At 54.7% G+C, this 14,702-nt stretch overlaps 5 protein-coding genes across 5 annotated transcripts; 2 read left to right on the plus strand and 3 right to left on the minus strand.

Annotated features, from left to right (window-relative positions):
- Window positions 1-73: 73 nt before the first annotated feature.
- BO66DRAFT_426027 (putative NmrA-like family protein) lies at window positions 74-1,321 on the minus strand (the record flags this gene model as incomplete). The annotated part of the gene is made up of 3 exons (XM_025650265.1): window positions 978-1,321; window positions 780-874; window positions 74-710 (listed from the first exon to the last, which is right to left on the minus strand). The coding sequence occupies exons 1-3, from the start codon at window positions 1,281-1,283 to the stop codon at window positions 74-76; spliced, it is 1,038 nt and encodes a 345-aa protein (XP_025507767.1). The 5' UTR covers window positions 1,284-1,321.
- A 437-nt stretch (window positions 1,322-1,758) lies between these two features.
- On the minus strand, window positions 1,759-2,526 carry BO66DRAFT_417745 (GFA family protein). The gene is made up of 3 exons (XM_025649703.1): window positions 2,350-2,526; window positions 2,075-2,283; window positions 1,759-2,013 (listed from the first exon to the last, which is right to left on the minus strand). The coding sequence occupies exons 1-3, from the start codon at window positions 2,468-2,470 to the stop codon at window positions 1,933-1,935; spliced, it is 411 nt and encodes a 136-aa protein (XP_025507768.1). The 5' UTR covers window positions 2,471-2,526; the 3' UTR covers window positions 1,759-1,932.
- A 2,915-nt stretch (window positions 2,527-5,441) lies between these two features.
- BO66DRAFT_408432 (Zn(II)2Cys6 transcription factor) lies at window positions 5,442-7,861 on the plus strand (the record flags this gene model as incomplete). The annotated part of the gene is made up of 8 exons (XM_025649114.1): window positions 5,442-5,587; window positions 5,627-5,687; window positions 5,738-5,844; window positions 5,897-6,229; window positions 6,283-6,723; window positions 6,770-7,029; window positions 7,079-7,615; window positions 7,674-7,861. The coding sequence occupies 8 exons, from the start codon at window positions 5,442-5,444 to the stop codon at window positions 7,859-7,861; spliced, it is 2,073 nt and encodes a 690-aa protein (XP_025507769.1).
- A 2,362-nt stretch (window positions 7,862-10,223) lies between these two features.
- On the plus strand, window positions 10,224-13,129 carry optB (small oligopeptide transporter, OPT family). The gene is made up of 2 exons (XM_025646594.1): window positions 10,224-12,207; window positions 12,271-13,129. Exons 1-2 carry the CDS (start codon window positions 10,512-10,514, stop codon window positions 12,927-12,929), a joined length of 2,355 nt encoding a protein of 784 aa, XP_025507770.1. The 5' UTR covers window positions 10,224-10,511; the 3' UTR covers window positions 12,930-13,129.
- An 81-nt stretch (window positions 13,130-13,210) lies between these two features.
- Window positions 13,211-14,461, minus strand: BO66DRAFT_426031 (uncharacterized protein; the record flags this gene model as incomplete). Its single annotated transcript, XM_025650266.1, has 1 exon — window positions 13,211-14,461. The coding sequence occupies one exon, from the start codon at window positions 14,459-14,461 to the stop codon at window positions 13,211-13,213; it is 1,251 nt and encodes a 416-aa protein (XP_025507771.1).
- Between the last annotated feature and the right edge of the window lie 241 nt (window positions 14,462-14,702).

The following is a 14,702-nucleotide window of genomic DNA, read 5'->3' on the forward strand; positions in this document are numbered from 1 at the left end:
TCACCACCTGAAGACGACCACCCCCCCCCCCCCCCCCCAAATCCAACCCTACGACCGGAACAGAGTAGAAAGACTACGCATAATTCTGATGCCAAACATACCCCCCCTGCCCCCCCTGCCCCTTGGCACCCCTCAACAACTCCTCAATCCTGACCAACGCCGGCGTCGGCTCCCTCCCCAACACCTCGGCCATCAACCCCTCCGAATCCACCACCGCCTCCCCCTTCGCAATCCCCTCATGCCACGAGACCATCGCCTCGAAGAACCCGGCCGCCTTGCCGCCCTCATCATCCGCCGCATTCCGGGCCACGTACTCGGCGGCCGGAACAAACTCCACCCCCACTTTCCTACTGTCTTGGCAGTGGTGTGCATTGATCAGGTCCACAATCTGCTGGAACGACAGCGTCTCCCTGGCGCTGAGCACGACGATCTGGTCGCGGTAGCCGGCCCCGCCCCGCAGGAGGAGGCGCGCGGTGGCGTGGCCCAGTTCCTCGCGCGAGGTGAAGGTGATTCGTTGGGTGTGGGCTAGTTCTGCTGGGTCTGTGGTGGCGGATTGTGTGGTGGTTGTGGTTGTTGGGGGCTGGGGGAGGATGATGGTCTTCGTGGTGGGGTACCAGTTGAAGTAGAGGGGGAAGGCTTCGGTGTATAGGCCTTCGCGGATGGAGGTGTAGGGGATTCCGGAGCTGGATTGCATTAGACTGGGTGGTGGACTGGGTTTGGAATAGGGCTAGGTAGATATCAAGGGGCCATGGGCAATGGGCAAGGGACGGGGAGCATACACGCGCAGCATCTCCTCGGTCATGTAATGCGCTTGCTGCACGGCGACCTGCGAGGTCGACGTGTGGCCGCCGAAAGCGAGGGAGGTGTACCATATCTATTTTCCTGGTGTTAGTGCCTCGTGTGGGTTGGGGGGCCGGAGGGGGTGGTATCTCCCCAAGAGAAGGTCAAGTGGAGAGGAAGGAGGAAGGGTACCCTACATGCTTCACCCCCGCCCGCTTCGCGGCGTCCACCACATCCTGATGCTGTCTCCGGCGTCGCTCGTTGTCGAAGGTGTTGGAGCTGACGAAGAACAGGTTCTCCACCTCCTGGAAGGCAGCGTCCAGCGTGCTCGGGTCGTCGTAGTTGACGACCCGGAAGGCGAGGCCCTGGCGCGTGAATTCGTCCGCTTTGGCGCGGTTGGAGGAGGCGACCGCGTAGGTCGAGGGCTCGACGTGCGCGAGGAAGTACTCGAGCACGTGCGCGCCCAGGCCGCCGGTTACGCCGGTGAGGAGGTATTGGACCATTCTTTCTGGGGCTGATGATTAAAAGGTGAGGATGGGGGGTTATTCGGTTACTGGAGGTTGTTGGTGATGCTGGTTAGGGTTATATATGTAGCTGATTAGATTAGATTGAATTTGGCGGATGGCTGATAAATCAGACGGATTGGTCAGCCGTGCTGACGCGGTGTGGCTTGCGGTCGCATGATGGTGAGACAGACTGAAGACAAGACTAAGGAAGTTGTGGAAGATTGGGGTCTTGATTGGTGAGTAGATTTGGCATGTTGCAGGTAGAGATGTTGCAGGCTGATTCGGTGAGGTTGTAGAGCTACCGCATGAGCTTGGTGGTCGTGCGGGATGGATAAGATACCTGTTGTTCTGAGTGCACGAACATCTTGATCTAGAGCGTTTGTGGTAAATCTCGCGATGGGATGTCAACCTGCCTAATTTCAGCGCAAAATTGTGCCAGTTGCATAATGACTATCGTTGGAAATGTCAGCATGCTTGAGCTGTGGGAAGATGTGCCTGTTCCATACTACAACTACCATTGGCTGTGCCGGGCATAGCTACAATACAACGAGACCACCGGCCATTCTGGTGACATATCCATTCGTCAAATTAAGCAAACAAGGCTATTCACTTTTCTCATCATCGTCAGGTATCATGCACCGATCCATTACTCCGGCATGTGCTTGAACGGCTTGGCCAAGTGCTCCTGGCAGAAGGGCAGCTTGCTGACCGTCCAGATCTCCGTGTCCTGCTTACGTCAGACCACCACCCACCCACCCAACCAACAATGATAGGTGCCATGAACATACCGGCTTCAGCGTCTTCTTGATCTCCGTGTCCAGCGTGCCCGCCTTGATGGCGATGATCTCCGGGGCGGCGTCCGGGTCATGGGCGATGGGCGAGCCGCACTCGGAGCAGAAGATGCGGTGCACCGCCTTGCCCGACGACCCCAACCCCGCCCAGCTCTTAGTCGGCCCGTTGATCGTGAGCTTGTCCTTGGGAACCACCGCGACCAGCGCTGTCGAAATTAGCATTAGCATACACTCGGTTGAATTCCCGCCAAAAAAAAAAAAAAAAGACGTACAGTAGGTGGAACCGCTCTGACGCTGGCAATCGTCGCAGTGGTCGTACCCGACCAGGGCGGGCTCCTCCACCTCGATGGTGTAGGTGACGGCTTTGCACAGACAGTGACCGGTCAAAGGCATTTTGAAGGCTGTGATTGGTGATTGGTGATTGGATCAGATTGCGACAAAGACAAGAGTTAATGGCGAGCAAGGTTCTCAATGAGGACCTTTGGGGTCTGCGAGGTCGTGGAGTATTTATAAGGTAGGCAGCTCGCAGCTCGCAGCTCTTCGTGTTTTGTTGTTCTCGGCAGATCAACTCATTGACGACATGGCGGGGTTGCGATAACTTTAGTGTTGGGGGGGGGGGAAGGGGGTTTCACTTGCGTCACTTGGCAACTTTTTCAACCGGATTGACCACTCTTACCTTACTCAGTATGGAGAAATCAATATTCCAAATACGAATGACACGAATGATACGAATTGGGTCTCACTGCCTCACTTCCAATGCACCGATGCACTGATTTGTCACGCTCCATAGGAAACCTAAGCTCTCTCCCAGCCAATGGGTCGCAGGTTGGCAGCTGTTGTGGTCCCCGCGATAAGAGTCAAGGTTTCACGCTAACCATGCCCCCTCTCCCCTCTCCGTCCGCTGTCATTCTCCGTGCCCAAGTATTTGGAATTTTGATTATTTTCTGTCGTGTTTCGGCGGGTCTCCGATCGTGGATGATTGGATTCTGAGGTGGAAGGATCTAATGTTCGGTCTTTGTTGAGCTGCACGCTGCAAGCTGCATAAACTGGGTGTGGAGCGGTTGACCAGTTGCCGAGTTTGATAACGTGCAACAATGCGGTCGCTCAGGCTGTACCACTTTGGGGACCATGCAGTGCAGTGCAGTGTACTGTACTGCTATGCAATGCATACTGGGGTGCCAAGGGCTGATGCACAGGAAAATTGAGCTCTGCAGGTGGCTGCAATCGTTGATTGGCTCCTTCCTTCTTCAATGCTGCACGGCGCATTTGGAAGCTGGATTATGTCCGCAGAGTACTCGGCTGTTAGCAACAGGCTGAGAAGCTGCGTTTGCTATGAGACTGGACCGAGAATTTGGCTCGATTTCGGGAGAAAAGAAAAACGCTGATGCGGCGCTGTGCTTGAACAAGATGGGTCCAGCCCGCCCCATACCCTACCCCTGGTGCTGCTGTCACTGAGCCGCCGTCACTTTCAGCCCTAGGCTAGAGGGTCCCGACTCCCGAGTCATGTGGAGGGGACTCGCTAGCCAGGCTCATCTGATAAGGCCATATTAAGTGTAGGGTTCACGTTATGCAGATGCTTGTCTGCTGCTTGGAAAACTACGAACTACGAACTACGAACTCAGGTGGATGTGGTAGTACAGGAGGAGAATTCCTTAGGTTAGGACAGCGAGAGAGCGGTGCAGGTGCAGGTGGACGCAGCGGCGGAACTAGGAGGGGCAGCGGCGGTTGATGAGCCGGCCTGCTTGGTACAGGGAGACAGGGATGGTTGTCAAGATGGGGAGGTACGTCGTGAGGTACGTGAGGAGGTTCATGGTCTTGTGGTTTTGGTTGTGGAGTTCTGGGTTGTTGGGATCGAGGATGGTCGGTGGAGGATGGGATGATTAGGATAAGATGATTAGAATGAGATGGTTAGGATGAGATGGTTAGGATGAGATGGTTAAGAATGAAATCTATGAAGATGGCCATGAGGAAGGTCGAGGAAGGTCGTAGAGATAAATGTAGGAAGAGTGGGTGGTTAGTTGTGGTTTGGATTGGGGATTCAAAGAAGTGGTAGTTGTACGGTCCGTTCTGAGGCGATGGCTTCTGAGATGAAAAGGTAGGGGCCATACTTATCTTCATGTCGTCAGGGTGAGGGCTTTAAGCGGCCTTGCTGGAGCTGAAGATGTTTGCTCGAGGGTTTCGGTTGGGGAGATGGGATGAATGATTTGGTGAAGTTGTTAGATGAGCATGAAGGGAGCCTATACAGATAGTTCCGTTTGCTTGGTTGAGCTCTGCATGTTTGCTCGAGATCTGCTGGACATCTTCAGCTAAAAGACTCCATGCACTGAGTGTAGGTGTGATTTTTCTAGTAAGAAGCGAAGTTGCTTGTAACAAGATGAAGATCGCATTTGATAGCGGGTCAATGATAGGAATTGGAGGTGCTGTTATAGGAAGGAGCAGGATGCCTTAAGTGTCCTGGATCTCCGATCATAGGGGTGAGTTGAACTGAAGATTTGGTAGACGCTATGGCCGACTATTCTGTGGTTAGTTGCTCTATGAGACCAATGCTCGAAGGATTGATAGTCGTCGAGTCGGTGCCTCTGAGTGAGATTATCACTGCCATCTAGGATCTAGCCAGAACACATCATGGGTGGTCTACTGTCTATGTCAACCAATATGACTGGTAGTGTCATATACTGAGTAGCGCCAACGAGTACGGGCTCTCGAAAACCTCCCTCATCTATAGAAGGTACTACGATAATGCAGAGGACATAGGATATAGTGACCCATTGTTATATGAGCAGCGACTGTGGACTCAGCCTTCATGTAGTCAATAGTATGAGTTCTATCTCAGCATGCTTCCATACCTGATAATTTGAGTATCCTCTATTACATGCTGTCGCAAGATTGATAGATGGCCTGTATTGTTAGGATGAGTATTCAGACTCTGGCCTGAGGCACCAGTCACAGCCGGTACCGGGCTCATTCAACCAATCAAAACAGTTTCTGTCCCGGTCCTCCGTCCTCACATCTCCGGTTCCGGATAGCATCTGGCTGCCATGCTCTATGATTTGCTTACTCTTGCGCGATCCATGAATAATATAATATCGACCATGTCATACACTATGCATGTCCTCATAGATGCTACAGTAAGCTTATCCGTGACTGTCATTCATGGTTCTGGTTCTGCCTAGTCTTGCGATCGGACTGGAGGGGGCGATCCAAGTATATAAGGTTGTAGAAAGAGCACGCGACCTTACCTTCCTGTTTGTACTAGACGCATGCGACACTTGATCGAGCGGCCAGCAGTACCCATAATACCTACTCATTGTTATATCGACGTCAGGTTGATACCTCAGGGGCTGCAACGACCCGGAGATTAGACATGGCATTATCTCCGGACGCTCCGCCGGCTAACCTCGCCCGCCGACATCCTCGACGTTCACAACACCACCATCATCCCACCTCGCGGCGAAATCTTCGCAGCCTGAAGCAGACCGTCTTGTCAGTCATGGAAACACCATCAAGCTCGTGAGTACGTCTGAGCTAGTCTTTTGGCTCCACTAACAGCAATCCCAGGCCCGCACTCAGACGGGCCAAAAAAGCTTGCACCGAGTGTCGCCAACAGAAGGTATGGTCGCTCCATCGTTCCCGCGCGATCTGCTCATACTTCTGCAACAGGCAAAATGTGACGCTTACATGAACCCCGATCTTCCATGCTCCCGCTGCATCAGGATGAAAACCCGTTGCGTCATCTCGGATCCATTTCGCAGAGAACACAAGCGCCAGTACGTTGCTCGTTGCTAAAACAGAACGACCAAGCTCTTACCGCTCGCATAGACGCCTCTCCGAGCTTGAACAGGAAACCGACGAGTTGCGCCGGAAGTTGAGATGCGACCGTTCTGAATCGCTGCAACAGTCTCCCATCGCCATGCTGACAGCAGCGGCGGAGGTGGGAGTACATTCCACACCGGCCGCAGGGAACCTGAATCTTCCTCCTCAACCAGACACCACCTCAAACCCCTATCACTCCCAGCTCACACCTCAAATGAGCCCGACGTTGTCCTATCCCCAAATGCAGGTGGTGCCAGTCGAAGTGTCCGACCCTACAGAGCCGCGCACCTTGAAGACTGTCCAACTAACAGGGTCTGAAATCGACGAACTTTTCCGGCTGTACGTGGCCCAACCACGATAGCATAGTAAGGCTCGAATCTGATTGAAAATAGGTTCTTCCGAGACTATGCGTGCTTTTTGCCCATCTTAGACCCTCAAACCACTCCGAATGCCTACCACGCCCAGTCGAATTTCCTTTTCTGGGCCATAATCGGTGTTGCGTCGAGATCATACACCGAGAACCCCACGCTGCTCATGGCCGTCTCACCAAACATCACCGAGATGGCCCTGCTCTCAGTCACGTCGACCGCTCCCGCTTGGCACACCATTCAAGGGCTGTTGCTGGTCCTGACTTGGCCCTTTCCGAAGGAAATCAATAAAACAGATGTGATGTTTCCCCTCAGCGGCATGCTCCTGCACATTGCAATGCAGAACGGATTGCACATCCCGTTGTCGAGTCATGAATTTGCCAAGAGGAAGATACCTGCCCCATCGGAAGCAGACATGGCCAGACGGGCCGAGCTGTGGGCACGCTGTGTCATCGTATATCAGCGGTAAGCTACTTTGCGAATCTCCAGACGGAATTCTGATCATTGGTAGCGCGTGTGTAACAAAAGGACAATGCCCTCGGTCAATGGTAGACTTGCAGCAAGACCTGGGCCAGCAACAAGTTTTATCTCAGAAAATTGCCCCATCTCTGGCACTGGAACTCAGATGCCTAGAGCTGATCGCCCGATGCAGCGCAGCCGTATTGGAGTTTGGGGTTCGAACCATGTTACCTGATCAAGAAAAGTCGTTTGATATTCTCTTGCGCACGTTCGAGCGCCAGGCGACCGAGCTCGAGGCCCTTGCGAACTCAGGTAACATGTTCAGACCTTAACATGCTGGCTCAAGACTGACGCTAGGCAGCGAACGATCGATTTCACACGACCATGTGTCGCTTGTGCGTCCAGATGTTCCATCTTTTTAAGAATCAGACCATATATACTTCTGGCTGTCTCTTACGACTTGCGACCACGGCATGTAGGACTATCGACTGTATCCAGGAACTTGGGCAAAACATGGCCAACCTTGCTAGTGCTCCAATGCAGATGACCTATGGGCTTCTTCTTCCGGCATCGGCGCTCCTGCGAATCCTCAAATGCTCCAACGATACTGATCTAGACATTGCAAGAGGAAAGAAGGCCCTCTTCAGTGCGATAAACATGGCTAGACACATGTCAGTGGATGTTCATGATACTGCGTCGAAAATCGCCATAGTCATGAACCAGCTCTGGAACAGCTCCAAGGTTTTCCGAAAAGCCGATGGGACCGGATTCATCGCACTCCGCATCCGCAGCCGCCTCGTTCTCAGCCCTGTTATCGATACTATCTGGTGGTGGCGCGATGAATTTGAGCCACAGTTCTATCCTTCTAGTGCGGCCCAAGCGACTGTGGCTGAAGGAGGTGTGTCGCTTCCCCCGCGATTCTATTAGCAACCTGCCTACTGACTCGGAGATAACAGCCGACTCTACTAGTACCCAGTTAAGCGGACCGTCCAATGCTCCCTGCGGTCTTGTGGACCGACATGATCCCGTGTTGTTCGACGAACAGTTCCTTGCAGACTTTGAATGGGCACTAAGCAACGACGGCCTCCTGCAACCGACCGAGCCATATGGGTCAGCCTGGCCTGCTGCAGGGACGATAGCCTAGACCCGATTGCTCAGAGCACCTAGCATCGTTACCATCCACACGTGTCTACATAGTATGCCGTCTCAGAGGCAGGCCGCCACAGATGCCAAGCGGGCGGGATCGAAGACGGGAGAGATGAGCGTCCTGCAAGCGAGCTTGCGCCACCGATACCACAGCATAGGGACATTATTTTGCCGACCAGATCAGCAGCTCATTGCTTCCGACCCCAGCACACTAGTATCGAGCACCATGCACCTTCATGATGGCCGAAGTGGCCACCCACGTGTAGATGATCCTGAAGTCGTTATCTCGAGCCCAGCCAATTGGCCCAAGTTCAGGTTGTTGTTATCATCCTCCGTGCGTAGGCGACGATTACCGAACGGCACCCCTGCCCGCCCGTAACAGACTGCGTTCCCCGCGACTTGAGCCAGAAATTGAAGCATCAGACATCGACCTTCTAATCATAAGTACAACACGGGCTAGTCCAAGGGGGGGCAGAAACACTTGGCGAATATGCACCGAAGAAGCGGTGTCCGTGCCCAGGAGGCAACGGAGATGCCCGGAATGGGAAGTAGGAAGGCAGGATGGTGTGTGAGACATGATGCATGAGATACGAAGTAGCCACAGCATAACCGGCTAGGCCAAGGGGGCGAAATCCTCTATGCCTGGGAAGCCGTCCGCACTTTTCCACGCTTACGTCTCAACTAAGACTAATATTCTCCGACATCCGAAGCTCTAAGTCAGAGTCCGACAAATAACATACAAGACCAAGGTGCCTGAGTGTGTCCACGACCACACGGCAGCATTGCGTGAGGTCAGTGTCCGATTAGGTCACCCTCAGCTAATTCAGTGTTTATGACTGTATCCATCCCTTACTGACAGGAACCAGCAGGGATGGGCCAAGATCAAATGCAGCGGCGCCTGGGGCGGAGGGGGAAGATGTAGGTACGGAGTATCTACGGAGGAAGTGAGGAATTGCTCCGGTGCTCCGACAGGTTTAAGTCAACCTAACTTATCAAACGTATCACGCGTCGCATATCGCCCGTCATAAATATTACCCAATACCTTCCAATACCCCCCGGAACCGGCTAAATCAATCTTACAACAATCTTTCCCGGAGCTGACCGCCTTCACAGTTCTTATCGCTGGCTTGTGAGGTGAGACCTCTTTCGACCACTGCGTGAAGTCTTCTCGCCAGAGACCCAGTGTGGGATTCGTTAGACATCTCTCTAAAGCCCTCAGGCTTCTCAATCGAAATTCCCGAGCTTGCTGCTCCATCCTCATCGAGAAGTGTGGTGGTGTCAGTGGCGTGTGGCGGTTGTCCCGACCATCGGAACTCTGCACGGAAGACCGACCTGGAAGGATGGAACAATCCCTGCCTAGGCCAACTGGCTGCATTAAGACTTCTGGGAGCGAAAGCCAATAATTAGCCAGCTGAAGGGAGTCTAAGATGGGTGGCTTGACCGGCCTACTCCGGATTGGTGCGCACCAACCAAGAATGAGTCCAGGGCGCCTCGCTAGCTTATCGTGAACAAGCCTGAATCAAAAAGGGGGATAGTGCGCCCGTTCACAATGTCTGGCTGACCTGGGGAAAAACTTCACTTATCAGCGTCCGCTGCAGCGTTACATCTCGACCATTCATGCACGCGGGGAGTAGCTCTGTTACCCCCACCCCTTTCAGTTCTTCTTGAAAGCCATCTTGCCACCGAAGGCGAACCTACATTGTTTATCCAATTGATACAGCTCTCCGATTCCGCTAGCCTCCCCTCCTTCCCACCCACAGATCGGAACCCAATTGATAATACGGTTTATCTGGTGATTGCATTTTGGGCTGAATTTAGAGTGATATCCGCTAGAACCTCGGCCCCCGGGTCAATGCATTTGGCGGCCGCCATGATAGCCTCCCTCCCCGTCTTCCCCCCTAGTCAACTTCAGTCTCTAGCAACCTCAACTCCCCACTCTTGGCAGTTGGATTTCCACTGAAATTGTCCCCGTGACTACGTAAAACCACCCTTCTCTGGTTCGGCCAGTGAGTCACTGTCACCACTACTGTTCACCGGTCTTTTTCTCTGGTTCGAAGGGCGCAGTGACGCGAACGCTGCAAGCGAAGCTGATATGGAAGGGCGGGATGGGAAGGGCCGTGCAGGTGGCACACGCCTTACGCATGGCCTGACCATGTTCAAAGTCTACTTTAGTCTCCCCCGGTTTTCGCTAGCCAGTAGCCAGTAATCTCCATGATTGGGAGATGCCTGGCCAGTGTGTTAGTGGTAACTAAGTGGTAACTTGGTGAATACGTACCAGGTAACACTAGCACATGGCAAACGAACTGGGGTACCACTAAGGCTGGCTGATAGCCGCAAGATAGCCTCGACCACATTCACTGGCCGTTCCTATCAGCGATTTAATCTAATTTTCGATTTTCGCCATCGATAAATTCACCGGGCTACCGTCGGCCTTCACTGCATATCGCATGGTGGCTAGCCAGGATTGGAAGGTCGTATGGGCTGTATATGTACCTGCCTTCCTCCGCCTGTTCGTCGTTCCTCTTTCTTGATTCTCTCCTCCAGATCAACCTCAACTGTCTACTTGTTCTTACTGAGTGTCTCGTCTCTCAGTCGTTAGCTCCTCTTTTCACCCTTCACCCTTGCTCTGTGGCTTTGAAACCACCACGATGCAGGAGAAGGAAGTGGCCTACTCCACCGCGGTGGCTGATGAGGCAGCCTCGGAGGAGACTGCCGTTCACCTCAAAAACCTGAAGCTACAGCATCAGTGGGACCCCAACCTCCCCGATGAAATCGCTGACGAGATCGATGAAGCCCTCCACACGACCGACAAGGGGGCGCGCGAGGGCATGGCCCATGAGCTGCTGGACGACTCGCCCTACCCCGAAGTGCGCGCTGCTGTGCCCAACTACGACGAGGGTGGCCACACCAACACCATCCGCGCGTGGACCATCGGTCTGATCTTCGCCACCATCGGTTCGGCCCTGAACATGCTGTTCTCCATGCGCAACCCCTACATTGTCATTCCCTCTTATGTCGCCCAAGTGGTCGCCTACCCAGTGGGTGTGTTCTGGGCCAAGGTCATGCCGAAAAAGCAATTCAGTCTATTTGGACGTCAATTCAGTCTCAACCCGGGCCCCTTTAGCAAGAAGGAGCATGCCCTCATTGTCATCATGGCCAACGCAACTTTCGGTGGTGGTGCTGCCTATGCGACGGACGTCCTGTTGGCTCAACGTGCCTTCTATAAGCAGTCTTTCGGATGGGGGTTCGAGATCCTCATGTGTATCTCGACGCAGATGCTCGGGTTCGGTATGGCGGGATTCTTCCATCGGTTCTTGGTGGCTCCAGCCGCTATGATCTGGCCCTCCAATCTCATTAACTGCGCCCTGTTCACGGCGCTTCACGACACCCGCACGCCGGACCCGTCCAAAGTCAATGGATGGCGCATTGGCAAGTACCGCTTCTTCCTCTACGTGATGATCGGGTCCTTCTGCTGGTACTTCTTCCCGGGTCTCATTGCGCCGTTCCTGAGTATCTTTGCCTGGGTCACCTGGATCAAGCCCCAGAGCCCGGTCGTCAACCAGCTCTTTGGCGGCTCGACTGGGCTGTCGCTGATCCCCATGACCTTTGACTGGACGCAAGTCTCGGGTTTCAACTTCAGTCCCCTTATCGCCCCTTGGCATGCGATCGCCAACACCCTCATTGGCATGGTGATCTTTTTCTGGATCGCGACGACTGGCATCCATTACAGTGGCACCTGGTTCGCCGAGTACCTGCCTATTAGCGACTCCAGCAGTTACGACAACACGGCTAATACGTATAACGTCAGTCGCATTATGACGCCGGAGTTCACCCTTGATCTGAAGGCATACGAGGAATACTCCCCGCTCTTCCTGTCCACGACCTTCGCCCTGTGCTATGGTCTCTCTTTTGCAACTATTATTTGTCTGCTCGTCAACACCGGTCTTTTCCACGGCAGTGAGCTCTGGGTGCGCTTCCGCAACTTTGGTAAGGAGGAGGAGGATGTCCACGGCCGCCTGATGGCTCGCTTCAAGCCGGTCCCGCTCTGGTGGTACGGGGCAGTGGTGTTGTCCATGATTGGCATTGGTCTTGGAGTTGTTCTGGGCTATCCGACCCACTTGGACTGGTGGGCATTTTTTGTGGCCTTGATCATTGCTGTGGTGTGGTACGTGCCCATCGGTATCATCCAGGCGTCTACCAACATTGCCCTCGGCTTGAACGTCTTGACCGAATTTATTGTTGGGTATATCCAGCCGGGTAAGCCCATGGCCATGATGCTGTTCAAGACCTACGGGTACATGAGCATGTACCAAGGGCTGTATTTCAACCAGGACATGAAACTAGGTATGTGCAAATTGCTTATGTGTCGAATGCGAGATGAAGCACACCGACTAATCGTCTGAGCAGGCCACTACATGAAAATCCCCCCTCGTGTCTCCTTTTCCGGACAGATGGTTGCCGCCCTGTGGTCCTCCATCGTGCAGATCGCCGTCATGAACTGGGGTCTCGCGACCATCAAGGACGTCTGCAGCCTGGATCAGGTCAACCACTACACCTGCCCCAACGGCCGTGTGTTCTTCAATGCCTCGGTCATCTGGGGCCTCATCGGACCCCAGCGGATGTTCTCCCCAGGTCAGATGTATGTTAGTCTGCAATGGTTCTGGTTGGCGGGCGCGTTGCTGCCCGTGATCATCTACCTCGCCGCTCGGATGTGGCCCAAGTCCAACATCCGGTACCTCAGCGCTCCCCTGATCTTCGGTGGCGCCGGTCTGATCCCCCCGGCCACCCCGCTCAATTATCTCACCTGGGGTGTTGTGGGTATGATCTTCAACAAGTACATCCGTGACAAGTTCCGCGGCTGGTGGATGCACTACAACTACATCTTGTCCGCCGGGCTGGATGTGGGATTGGACTTGTGCACCATCCTGATCTTCTTGACAATCGACCTCACCGGCGCGAGCTTCCCCGATTGGTGGGGCACCCGCATTGCCAGTGGTACCATGGACACAATGGGTACGGCCATCCAGAAGACAGTCAACGGAACCTTTGGTCCGGCGACCTGGTAGTGCGAGCGAGCTGTGGGTACACTGTCCATAGGTCGATAAGTTTCGTTGATGAATCGTGGCGGAGGGGTGTTTTGGCAGAGCAACGGCCGAGAGAGAAAGTGCAAGCCCGCCGGTGGACCTGGCTGGGGCTGTGATTTATGATCCCGACGACTTATCTCGCTGTATTATGATTATGTGATAATTCCTAATTCTATCTGTTGGTGATCTTACATGGTTGAGCTGTCTCATCGTAGAGCACTTTTTCTTGATTGTCATGTTGTAATGTTTTGTGACCAAATAGTTCACTTAACCCCCAGCTGCGACTTCTCGCGCATCGCCCGGAAGCATTCAGCAACACGAAAAAAGGCCTCCTTCGGCACCCATCGAGGCATTCCCACCGGGTTCTCCTCCTGATGCCCCTTCTCCTCCTCCGGGAGGTACTTCACCAACGAGAAACACATCATATCGAAATCCCTCGCCCCGACGCCGGCCGGCATACAGGGAAACGCAAACACATAGACGAAGACGGCGTCCACCTGCGCCTCGGCCCTGGCCAGCAACCCCAACTGCGTCTCGAGGTAATCGGCCTGCTCGCGCTCGCTCCGCGTCGGGACGATATCCCCCTCAAAGACCCCACTCCCATCGGGATTCCGGCCCTTGAGCAAGGCGAAGCCGCCATCGCCGCGGACGGCCGCGCCCTCGTACGCACAGCATCCGACCTCCATCACCACGAGGGGCTTGTGTTTCTGCTTGTTGTTGCTGTTCGGGTCCGAGTCGACCACGCGGTGCCGCTCCAGCCCCGCGAGATATTCCGAGGCCGTCTCGCCCCGCCGGTAGTAGTCCACCCCGACGAGATCAAACAGGTCCCAGTCCACGGCCTCCCAGGTGCCCGCGGCGTAGGTGACAGGCCCGTGGAAGCGGGTGCGGATTTCGGTCATGAAGGTGCGGAGCGCCGCGTTCAGGAGCGGAGCTTTGGCGAGGACGGGGGGTGGGATTGCGGGGCCACTGTTGGTAGTGGTATCGGTTGTTGTACTGGCATCACCATCGCCCCGACCACCGGCTGTAGCAGCAGCAGTAGCACCATCAGCAGCAGCACCGCCATCAGCAGCAGCAGCAGCAGCAGCAGCAGCCAACTGCCCCCCAAACCATCCCGCCCGCTCCTCGAACGTCTCCCCCGGAAACACCCCGCGACTGAAGATACTGTACTCGCACCCCGCCACGAAGACGAGGTCGGTCAGTCCGTCGTGCACGCGGAGCTGCTCGGCCACCTTCGCGGCGGCACGGAGGTACCGGCTCGTTTCGGGGACGTCGGCGTGCATCTTCCACGGGTTGAAGTAGACGGTTAGCCCTGCGGCGTGGGCGAGGCGGGCGGCGGTCGCGAGGCGGTCGAGGGGCTCGCCTTCGAGGCGGACGGCGGTGGCGTGTAGGGTTTCGGCGATGGTGTGCATGTCGTGGGCGACGTGGGTGGGGTTGAAGGTGGGGATGGAGAGGGTTTGGGGGGTGGTGTTGGTGAAGTTGAGGCCTACGTCGTAGACGATGCCGGGGTGGGGCATTTTGGTGGTGGTGGTGGTGGTGGTGGTTCGAGGGAGGCTTGGAAGGTGAAGAGGTGGGAATGGGTTGGCTAGGAAGTAGGAGAAGTGTAATTGCAAGTGCAAGTGCAGATTTGAAGTGGTTTGCGTGTGCTTCGAGGGAATATATACATGCCCTCTGCATACTCTGTATAGGGTTGAGACCCGGACAGCGCAGTCTTGGCGTTCCGGTCTCCGTCCCCGTGAAATCTCTCTCTCTCTCTCT

Source organism: Aspergillus aculeatinus (assembly GCF_003184765.1).
Source record: "Aspergillus aculeatinus CBS 121060 unplaced genomic scaffold BO66scaffold_5, whole genome shotgun sequence".
NCBI classification, from domain to species: Eukaryota; Fungi; Ascomycota; class Eurotiomycetes; order Eurotiales; family Aspergillaceae; genus Aspergillus; species Aspergillus aculeatinus.